Here is an 11,626-nt window from a genome sequence, read left to right on the forward strand (position 1 = left end):
AAATGAGTATTTTAAAGCATCACAAGCAACCTCCACCTTACTATATATATTATTTAGCTACGCAAGATGTCATCTGAATGTATACCCTGCAAAGGGACCTTTTCAGATACCGTGCAGAGTTGATTGCTGAACATCATAATTTATGGAGTTATATCTTTTGCTTTACACAAGTGGATTGAAAATGTTCCAGGGAGTTCTAAACAGAAGACGAAAATAGCGATCTGTCATCATATAGATATATTTCACTCTCACCACATAAATACAAAGTCAAATATCCAGAACATTCCAAATAAAGGTTAGTAGCAAGGGGCTCACCTTCACCCACGGATTCATTCATATTTTTTTCTGCACTAGATGCCTAAAACTTCAGATGTAAATAATTTACAATAAATTTTGACAGTTTTCATGTTATGCTCTCTCTTGTTCTTTCTGTTCTAGAGTAAATGCTATATGTACTACATTTTTTTTTCTTTTTCTTTTTGGATTGAAAAGTTTGGTGGCATGTATTTTGTACAGTGTAAACACAAAGTATCAAGGGATTTCTGACTCCAAAAAAAAAAAAAACCCACAAAAACAAAAAACCAGACTAAAGTAATTAGTTATTACAGGGTATCTTTTTTTCATTTGCTGCTTCTGGCAAACTTATAAAATCATGTAAAAAGAAGCAGCAGCCAGGAATAAATCTGTGGTTAATGGGGAGATTTTCAAATAAGGTAAAATGACAATTTTACATAAGAGCACAAAATTAATACAAAATCAAATGGGACACTATTGTACTTTGCATTTTGCATTAGGTTTGACTTAGGAATAAACATTACCAAAGAAAATCAGTCAAAGGGGGCAAAAATCGATACTTCCAGTTTAAAATGTTGAATATATGGTTTTAGGAGAGCGCTGAAATTGCAGGCACATCAGTAATTCTATAATGTGCCTTGTGATTTTTTGTTTTGTAGACCAAATTCTGATCGTTTAAAAAAGCTTGTGTATAAGGATTTTTTTTAAAGCTCTAATTTTTTTTTTGCACCCATATATTGTTAATGAGGGATGTGCACAGAGATGATAACTTGTATATTTCTGTCTGGTTTCCTTCCAGACGTTAACAAAGAAAAAATAGGTTATTTTTTTGTTAAAAATAGGCTAGACGCAAATGCTGTCAAGTCTGTAAGCCTAATGCGAAACCTTTTCTTTTTTTTAAGGGGTGGGGGACGGTGGAATTGGAAGATAACTGCAACATTCCTTAAACTGAACGAAGTCGGGGTTTACTTCATTCTTGGGTCAATATTTCAAAGCTAAATCAGTTCCCAGCTGCGTTACCTGAAAGGACGGTTGGCCTCACTCGGCTTACACCCACATTCACAACTTGGAAATGAGACTGGAATCCTAGGTACACTTACCGGAAGTAAATCCCATTGAAGTGAAACTGCTGAATACCCGCAGCGCGCCTCCTTCCACTTAAAAGTCAATAGGTTTGGTACCCGAGAGTTCAGTCTGGCATTGGGGGCATACGGACGTCGGGGCAGGAGGAGGAGGCGGCGCGCATCTTCAGGATGATGTGCAAAATAAGTTATCCCTTGGTAGGGTACCGTTGCCCTTGCTGAGGAAAGAGGGCCTTTCTTAGATTTGTGCTTTAATGCAACACTAAGCAACCAACATCCGCCAGGCAGGCTGGAATAAGAGGATCCGTCGGGCTATGTACGCGCGGGCAGCCCCCACCTTCCCTGCACAAAATAGACACTTCAGCTCCAACCAACCCTTCAAGCCTCTTCCCGAACACCCGCCCCCACCCCCAAAGTCAAAGCTTCTTTCTCGTGTTGGCCGTCAACTTGAAGGAAAGGACTTCTGTGTCCAGCAATTCAGACCCCTCTTCTCCTGCTCTCACCCCCTCCCCCGCAACACGATGTCTGCTCGGTTTTAGGCGTCCCACCCAGCCTCGTTTCTAAAACGCTGGCGGACGCGGCCTTCTCCCCCCCCCCCAACTTTCCCCTTCCCCCCTTCCCACTTTCAACAGCTCGCGGGCCGTTTGGCGGGTTCCCTCCGTCTGTTTACTGCCAGCGCGTGACTTCGTCTAGTTGCTTTTCCCAGCCGGCGTTTTGAGGGTTTTCAAGGGTTGGGCGCGCCGAACGAAAGCGGGGAGGCTCCCGGTTTGGAATGCGCGGGCGGGAGGGAGGGCAGAGGATTGGGGGAGCAGGAGCCGTAAGGAAAGAGCATGTGGACGGGCGCAATGTATACCGGACCAGAGGGGGCATCTAACGCACGGAGACTCCATAAATAATCAACACAGACAAAGAGGATAAATATAAATACAGCGAAAGTCCCCGAGAGTCAGTCCAGCGCCTTTTTTTCCGCGCTTTCTTTACCGGCGGTCCGGGAGTAGGGCTCGAAGGCGGAGGAGCTGAGATATCGGGCCGACAATTCTTGCAAGTTCCCGGCCAGAGACCCGGCCATTGCTAACGGGTTGGTGGAGAGCCGGCTGGCCACCGAGCCTAGCAGGGTGGGCACCTGGAGACTGAAGAGATTGTGCCCGCCGGGCGGAGAAGGATGAGCCGGGCCGGCGGCGGCGCTGCTGACGGCCGGATGGTGTGGGGAGCCGCCCGCCGTCCCTGATCCTGAGCCGCCGGTGCGGCTAGCGAGGCTGGGTGCTCGCAAGGCCGAGCCCAAGGCGCTGGTGGCGCAGGGGGGAAGCAGGCCGGGCAAGCCGGGCGGGGAGAGCAGGCGTCCTTGTTCGAGGAGTCGCAGGACGCTGCATGTAGCCGCGGTCTCGGACACCACCGACTTCATCTCCGAGTCTTTGCCTTGGTCTTTTTTCTGCTTTGTGCGTCGGTTCTGGAACCAGACTTTGACCTGCAAAGAGGCGAGAGAAGAAGGACAGAATCAGCGTCGTCTAGCGCGGCCTAGCAAAGGCCTCGGCCTCTTAGGCCCGGAGCAAGAGAGGAAAGGCCGCCATTGTCCCTCCCATCGCAGTTCTCGGCCTCTTTCCAGAGGCCTCCACAGAGGACAGCGACTGACTTGGGAGCTCCTGGGGAGACGGTGATTTCTCCGTGGGAGCCAAGCGGCTTACGGTGGAAACCCAATGTGTGCGCGTGTGCAGCCGGCTGGGGAGCGCGTGGATGTCAGAGCGAATGGAAGAGCAAGCGTGGAAGTCTGCTCGTTTCCACGAAGATCGCGAAGCCATGCTGCACTCTGTAAAGCGCAACTGGAGTGACTGGGAATTGCAAAAACTTCAAAGGTTTCAGCCTTTGGCGCCGTGAAGACACGCGTGTATTGTGCAGTTCAGCTGTTTTGGGCATTGGCTTGTTTCAGAAGCCGCAGGAAGCGGCCAGAAAAGCTTCGGCCTGTTCGTGCACGTGCATGGACATGATGAGCGGGGGTGACCTCTCTAACAAAATAAGGTGAAAAAAGAGTTACGTGGAGGAAGCCGTCGTGCCTCGTTTCCCACGCTTTCTGTGACTGTGTCCCCACAACTAGGAGTTTTTCGAAAACAGGTTTTGGGGGATGAAACCACATCGAATTAATTGAAACCAGCCAACACTCCTATGCCCTTGGAAAGGCACTATCCGCAGGCCCCTGATACAAGGTGGTTTGTCGTTGTTTAGGCACTCCTACCTAACTAAATTTGCCATTTTTCCCCTCCCATGGGTTTCATCTGCGGGCAGCAGCTTTTGAAAGATTTTGGCTAATTTAGGTTGGGCAGGCCTGGGCGATCCCCATCCTGTCAGCTACTTCAACCCTTCCCAGTTATCCTTCACTTAGGTTCCAATGGCAGGCCACGCTTTGCCTGTAGAGCCGCTTTCGTTTGCCTTACCAACCCGCCTAAATCTGACAGGCAAAGAAATGCTAATTAGCTTGTCAGAGAGCTTCATTATAGTACCTTTTTTCTAAGAACTACGAAACTAATCCCTTCCTTCCTTCTTTCCTTCCTTCCTTCCTTCCTTTTAATAGGATGTTTCAAGCAGAAATAATAAAGCCACATCTATATTTTATCCTTCCCTAGTTCTTTGTTTTCTGCTTTGTAGTAAAATGTACAACAAATTTCATCCTATTTCTTTAAATAATATATTTAAAAGCATCAGGAACAGATAATATTTTTGGTAATGTATCTGTTTCTCTTTTTGAATCTGACTACCTATTTCGGATTTTGACTTAATGTTTTCAATTTTCTCAAAGCATTTTATTTAAATCTTAAAATTAAACCACCACCACCCTGCATTTTTATATTTTATCTTCCCACCAACTCTTTATTTAGCAAAGTACAATTTTCAGACGGCATTTTTTGCCTTTGCATACCCTCTGTATGGTATGCACAGAGACACCTGTGCCCACATGCATATACATACACGCAGCAAATGGCCCCACCTTTCAGATTCCCCTCCCAGGCCTATTTTTCAGGTTGTAGGACTGAATGAAAGGAAAAAACTTGGCTTTCAAAATCAGAGCAGACCCATTTGGGACTGATCTCATTGTCACTGTCGGCCCTACCTCATTGTCATTGTCAGCCCTACTGGCAGGCATTCTGTCCATTGCCTCCAACAGCTAATCTAGTATTTTTTTTTGGGGGGGGGGGGAGCAACAAAGTCCCTGATATTTAACAGTTGTATTTTTCACTAGAAAGTGGTACTTAGAAGAATTACTACCACAAATGGCAAAAAATGGGATAAACTAAAGAATTTGAACCTTGATGGGAGTACATGGGTATTTGCTGTTGTGCCTCTGACGGAAAATGGATGGGACCGCTCATTCATGATAGTTTTAGGAAACAAAAGTCAAGTGATAAAAAAATGCGAGGAAAACAAAATCCATAATCCAGAGAGGCAGTAACTTTATGAGACCAAAGGAAGTTCGGTGAAATCCATGCTTAATATTTGATTTTAACAAATCTTCACCTAGCAAAGTTGGTTTAAGAAGGGAATTTCTGTAGGCATGCCTGAACATTTTTACGTGGATGAAAAAATAGCCTTTTGCTATCTTCCTCATCCCTGCATTTATTTATATATTAAGCCGTTTTGGGTTTTCTCTTTCTCTCTCTCCCCCCCCACCCTCTCTACACACACACACCATGACAGAAAGGGAAAAGGAAAATAATCAGATACCCATTTAAAAGAAGTTTCCTTTAAATGGAACTCAATTTCTGATGACTTCAGAAATTTCTGATGACTTCATTTTGTGTTGGGAGAGAAGTGCCAAAGTTTTCCCCCTGTTATTATCTTCTGAGTATTTTCCCACTTCCCTGTCTAGCCGAAAGCTCAACATTCCATGGAGGAATTGCATCTAAGGTTAACCAGGCCTAATCCTGTTGCACACAGGTGCTTCCACCTGAAAATAAATTCTATCTTCATAAATCATGTCTAGATATGCATAGTCAGAATACAGTTCCATTCATTCTCACACGAGAATGTGTTCCTTGAATTAAGGGAAATTATTGTTATACATTATGCAAAAATATGAGCAGTTACTGGCACTATCCTTGCTTTTTCCTTTTTTTTTTTTTAAAAAAAAAAAGGTAAGTAGTTGTTGACCAAAGTTACAAAACTAGGGAAACAAAAAAAAAAGGTAAATCCAGGAAAGTTCTGCTAAGAGATCTATAGGGCTTGGATTCTTTTCATTATGCCAGTCAGAATACATTCTTATACCCTCTATTTATTTTAATTTCAACAGTATTAGAACAAACAGTCCGATGTCCTATTGTAAACAGTTATACTTAGATATGCACACATTTATTAGGGAGAAACTCCATTAAAGTCAGTTTACTTCTGAAGAAATAAGTGTATCTTTCAGTATTTTTAGAACCAAAACTCACTTAACCCACAACAGCAACATCTCTATAAGCACTAACAATGTGTTGAGATAGCAAATAAATTCAGTACTATTGTCACTTGGTGGAGCAGCACATTGTTTTTTTAGCTTTTAAACTCTACCGCTAAATGCAACAGAAGGAAAAGCCTTATTGACGATAGCAAAAGAAAAGTAACATTTGTGTAATATTCACTTCCAAGAAATATTCTGTTTTTCCCACAAGCTACAGATTCTCTTAAGTGATATTTTGATGTGAATTATTGTTTTTTGAAATTTTACTTTTTTCCTCTAGGATTTGGTCTTACTTTGTTGAGGAGAGCTCCTTGCAACTTCTGTAGTTTTTTCTCCAAGGTTTTCTTCTAGAAGCCCTCACTTCAACACTATCTGATTGTGAGCTATGAGTGTTTGTGAAGAGGGAGTTTCTTCAAAGGTTCTTGTACCTAAGAACTGTTTCATCGTTCTCCAACATTATCTTAGAGGCTAATTAATTTTTTGGATTAAATGCTTAGAGTTTATGAATAATTTGTGGAGTTAAAAGCGAGTTGTATACTTGCAGTAACTCCTCACTTCCCTGAGCCCATTTATTTCTTGGGTTCTTAACCTCTGGCATTTAAGGAGGCAATTCACACTCTATTCCTTCCATTCCCTCCAGATATTTAGAATTGAAAAACTGTCTTTTTAAAAGAAGGAAATTTGCAAAAGCATGAAAAGAGTGGAATTTTGTATTGTGCCCTAAGTTTAGTTCTAGGGCTTGGTTTCCTTTGAGTTGTTAACTGCAAAAAAAGGGAAGACTGGTCTTCAACACCGACCACATCCATGTAGGAAGCTATGCAAGTGTTAGTTACAGCCCTGCAGGCCTGGCAGTAAGTGAAAAGCTCTTCATCTCTAGGGAAGAGAACTCTCTTGCCTAAGAGTAAAGCTGGAGTAGGGCACCTCAGTTCCCAAACCTTCTTTTGCCACTGATACATTTGTATCTTTAGTACCTGAGTTTCTGAGAGATTGAGCTGCCTGGCCAGCTCAGTTCTTTCCCGTCCAACCACGTATTGGCACCTCTGGAATTCCATCTCAAGCCTATAAAGTTGTTCAGCTGTGAAAGAAGTTCGAGTCCTCTTTGGCCGGTCAAGATCAAGCCCTTTTGGAAGAATAATCTCCCTGATGGAACCTTTGGCATCTGGCAAAAAGAGAAGGAGGCACATTTAGATCCAGAAGAAAGGATGGATCACTGATCCAGTTTTTAGGAACTACCTGGGGAGGCCACTCTAGACAGAGCAAGAAGCCACTCTTGGCAGAGACTGAAGGAGTCTCTAGGATTTCCTGCTAGCCCCAGCATCACATTCTCAGATTGTGGCTTATAAAGCACGCCATTCTCCATCCCAAGGGAAGAGCTCTAACACAAAGAACTCCAAAGGAACCTCACAGGTTTCAAAGCAGCCTAGCCACCACCAGAGGCCTATGCTCAGCAGTCTCTGCCTTGCATATTCACACTTGCTTGAGCTGCCTTTGATTTCCCTACAGGGAAAGCACTAAAGTGAGCCATCTCAAGAGAGCTGTGATGTCCACCTTCTGCAGCCCACTGACTCTTTGGAGCTGCCTGCTTTTCCGTGTTGATGAACATCAAGTTGCCCTTCGTGGATGTCCATTTTCTGCTCCGCCTTCATCTCACCACAACACTGCAAATCTCACTAGCCTCTGGCCAGTGAAGTACAATCTGATTCAAATTACATGCCAGGGTTTGCCATAATTTTCCTTCCTAAATCTATGAGGAAGGAAGCCTAGGCTTCTAAGACTTGATTTCTTTTTTCAGCTGAGGGTGGTGGTGGTGTCCAGGATAAGTTACTGTTTACCAGGCCTGGTTTTCATTCATTCACATGTGAGCAGAATGAAATTCTTTTTTAAATACACACATGGATGTGTACTTACAGAAATGAAAAACTGACCTGTTAGTTTTGGAATTTTAATAGTAATGGAAAATTATTCTTTTGTTTATTGGAGGAGGCGGAAAGAAGATAATAAATAATCCAGATTAGAATTTAAAAAAATCAAACGAAGAAACTAAGCAGTACCATAAACAATTCATTCAGCTGCATAATAATACTGAATAATAGCAGCAAACACCACCACCACCACCACACCACTTTCTGACATATTTTGTTATTGTAAAGTCACTATCAAAAAAGATGCAATCGCCAAAGATTTGAGCAGGAATGGGTTCAAGGGTAAGGAATGCTTGGAGGAAAGACTTGTTTTAGGATGGGGGTAGGGTCCGCTATGTGCTCAGACTAGAAAGAATTTGCTGCTGGTGGAAATCAAAGAATGGGACAAAAGTAATAGACTGAAAATAAGAGAAGCTGCCAGTACATTTCGGAATAAGTCTCCAAGGGTTATTTTTCTTCCTCCCTCTCTTCTTTTTGCTTACCTTAGGCACCGGGAGGTGGGTTTCTTTCCCCTTTTCTTTTTTGGAGGGCGGACAGAAATTTCAAAGAAGCAATCTTTTGCAAAAGGCTGTGACTGAAAACTCCTATGGAGAAGTAAGTTCTACTGTATTGAGTCCGATGGGTCTTACTCGAATACAAGTAGTCAAAAGAATTGTAGGCTGAATTTAATGGGGTCAAAATAGGACTTAGCAACCTTTCATGCCCTTAAAGCACAGGTAAACTATAGACTAAAGACAACTAAGGTAGATCTTAGCCTTCCCTTCCCTCAATACTTGAGAAATTCGGAGAAAAAGAAAACATAATCTGTATACATGCCGCCCCAGCTAAAATGTAAGGTTTGGACATGGAACCCTTCACAATCCTTAACAATCCAAATTGCAAAAATATTCCTAGACCTGAGAAACGGATCAAGAACAGGATGAAAGAGATAAAAAGAATGAAGCGAAACCTTTAGGAAACCACAGTAATTCATTTGGTTTTGAAACGAGAAAAACGAAAAGCAGAACCAAAAAAACAAAAACCGAAAGTAAAAACGAAAGGAAAGGAAGCAGGCGGGCGGGAAAAAGTCGTTAATCAAAATTTCAGAACGTAAAGCGACGGTCCTACCTCGGACTAGAATTCTTCTGCAATAATCCGGGTCAGCGGAACTGGATTTATTTTTACTGCAATCTTCCGAGACGCCCGAAGCCGAAAAAGTCCCTTGCGGTTCCTTCAAAAAAGAATTCGAAATATTTCCTTCGGAGCTTTTGCTTTCCTTGCCTTCTTTATGCCCGTTCTTGGAGAGCCGGCTGGTTTCGAGCTCTGAATTGCATCTAACGTCCATTTTGTCTTGTTTCCCAAACATGTAGTGCAATATGGTGTAGAGGTTTGTTTTGTTTTTTTAAGTGGGGAAAAAAAAGGAGGCGCGGGATGAGGGTGGAAGGGAGGAGGAAAAGAAGAGAAATCTGCTGAATATCGCCCGCCGTAGGATCAGTTCGGTGAGTAACAAGCGAATCCCTCGAAGGCGAGAGTCGGTTCGGCTGCTGGAGAGGCAGGAAATCGGCCGCTTCCTCAATCCCAGCGTCCTAGTGCGAGTGTCCAGCTTCCCCGCGCCCCAATGATCAGGTACTCAACAGTGCAACTCTAAAATGATTTAATGCCTCCCTTATTACAGAGAGGGATGCAGTTGTTAGACACCCAGAGGGACGCGCACTCGCTGTTTCAATTGATTACGGGTAATTTTGCAGCCTCCACATTTAGGTTACCTCATGAATACACTAAATTGTTTGGATAATATATCACTTCGTAATGGGTGGTTTGTATGCTTGTCCCCAATCAAGTCGAGTTTAGCCAGTGAATAAACTGAAATGATTGGCCTTGCTTTCAGGAAACACACAATCAAAAAAAGGCTGAGATTTCCAGAAGGAGAAGAAGGAGAACGAGAAGAAGGATCAATTGAAGGAGCGGGAGAGGGGGCGAGGGAAGAAAAGGGGGGGGGGGGGAAACTTTTGACAAGATTCAGCCAGAATTGTTAGGAGCCATTAGCAGCCATTATTAACTTTCTCCAGTTTGGCGTTTACCTTTCCCGATTTCCGAATGCGCTCATCCCAGACACGCCTCAGACAGAAATACAGGTCTATTTATAAGTAGATCTGGAAAAAGCTCTGCCAGTTTACCAAAAGGATCTTGGCAGATCTTCTCCGAAAACAGCCACCGAGTCACACCCCCACCAAAGGGAAACCCTGTCAACCATTTGAGGGAGGGAGAAAGAGGTTTGCCTTGGTACGGATTCCAGATCCCAGAAATAGGAAACGTTTTGTTTCCCTGTTGGAGATGGGGAGAAGAAGGCGAAGAGGGTGTTACATTGGAGGGATCTCCTAAACGCTCCTCTCTACTGCCTACCAGCCATCTTACAACTCTTTTCTCGTTAATTCAATGCTGATACATGTAGGAGGCCCCCCCGCCCCCTCTGCTTGCCTTTCATAAAAATTGAACACATTTCCAGAGCTTCCTTCCTCCCTCCCGCTTCTAAAAAAGCCTGCTTTGTATCCAGATGGATCCAAGAGAGAGAAGGAGAGAGAGAGGAGGAGGAGAGCGTGGGGCAGATCTCAACTGCGTGATCTACTAAAGGGGGCGGGGAGAACGAGAGCGAGCGAGCGAGCGAGAGAAAAGTTTCCCCCTGGCTATTTCATTGTCTCCGCTACAATATCTTTGAGAACCGCAACAGCCAGTAATCCAATAAGACCATTGATTAGACGACAATGATTCAATTCAAGCGCCTGGCTTTGTGCACAGAGCATGCTCCAGCCTTTCTTGTCACCTTGCAGGGCAGAAGCCCTCTTCACGCTGCTCTCCTCATTCAGGCCTTTATGGGAAATGTAGAGCGAAAGGAGTGAAAGATGGCAATTATCTAATTGGACTATTAACAAACAATTCTCCGAGTGTGGCTGTCTGGCATTGGTTCTTGGGCGGGGTGAAAGGCCGCCTGTTGCACTGGCCCCATTCACAAAAGAGTTGCAGGGGCCAGGCGAGAGGAAGAAAGCGAGGGAACTTCTCACAGAAAATCCAAAGCGGCTTTAGGGAGACGTTCTTACACACACACACACACACACACACACACACACACACACACACACACACACACACACACACACACACGAAAAGCGGGTAGTTACACCGAAGTTTACATGGCAACTTCTGGGCCCCTGCCATAAACGAATCCACACCCAGAAGCCCTGTGAAGGACACACCAGCTATATCTGTGCAACATATGCCAAGAAAGACTTTTTCAGTGGCTCACACCAACTAACCTTTCCTTCCTCTTAGTAATTCATTGAATTGGAGAGCTTTCCACATTTCTTCCCACAACCCTCTCGTGGCAAGGGTCTGCCTTTGGAATCAGTTGGCCGTAAACACCTCTTGTCATTAAAATAATTTCCACTTTAATACACCTGAAGCACTAGATACGGTATCTAGTTGGCAGATGCAAGCTACTTTCAGATTTCTGAGCGAAGGGATCCTAAGTGGGGAACCTATCTCCATAATAGCGTCTGGACCTGTCCCTGAGGATGAAATAGGATGCTGTCAGTTGCTTTTAGTATATTTGTATATATTACGTATAATCGGGTTTGTTTTCAATGATAAAATATATAATTTGGGAGTAAACAAAAAATACGTTGGTGTAAATAAACATACACTTTATTTCATTGAGGACTTTATTCCTGCTATTGTTTTTATAGATTATTTTTTTGCCTATAGAGTACTTGAATATATAATCTCATATAAATACACAATATGCATTTTTCTGGGAAATGGAGAGAAATAATACGTAAATGGACTGAGAAGAGCTATGATATTTAATAGATTATCAGTAAGATTTAATGCCTGAATATTTATATTAAAGGCAACACTTACCAGCACAT

The 11,626-nt window shown here is 43.6% G+C and overlaps 1 protein-coding gene across 1 annotated transcript; it reads right to left on the minus strand.

The window, feature by feature from the left end:
• Positions 1–2,322: 2,322 nt before the first annotated feature.
• Positions 2,323–9,069, minus strand: VAX1 (ventral anterior homeobox 1). Its single transcript, XM_070945952.1, has 3 exons — positions 8,832–9,069; positions 6,774–6,961; positions 2,323–2,841 (listed from the first exon to the last, which is right to left on the minus strand). Exons 1-3 carry the CDS (start codon positions 9,067–9,069, stop codon positions 2,323–2,325), a joined length of 945 nt encoding a protein of 314 aa, XP_070802053.1.
• Positions 9,070–11,626: the final 2,557 nt, after the last annotated feature.

This window comes from Pituophis catenifer, unplaced genomic scaffold (genome assembly GCF_029215685.1).
Source record: "Pituophis catenifer annectens isolate HBS135680 unplaced genomic scaffold, rPitCat1.0.hap2 SCAF_6, whole genome shotgun sequence".
In the NCBI taxonomy this organism is placed as follows: Eukaryota; Metazoa; Chordata; class Lepidosauria; order Squamata; family Colubridae; genus Pituophis; species Pituophis catenifer.

What these genes read in the sequence shown, in the direction of transcription:
- VAX1 (XM_070945952.1), bottom strand. Translation starts at nt 9,069, where the DNA reads ATGTTTGGGAAACAAGACAAAATGGACGTTAGATGCAATTCAGAGCTC. An exon ending in CAGAAGAATTCTAGTCCGAG is followed by an intron (nt 6,962 to 8,831) that starts GTAGGACCGTCG and finishes TCTTTTTGCCAG; the next exon opens with ATGCCAAAGGTTCCATCAGG. An exon ending in TCAATCTCTCAGAAACTCAG is followed by an intron (nt 2,842 to 6,773) that starts GTACTAAAGATA and finishes GCCTCTTTGCAG; the next exon opens with GTCAAAGTCTGGTTCCAGAA.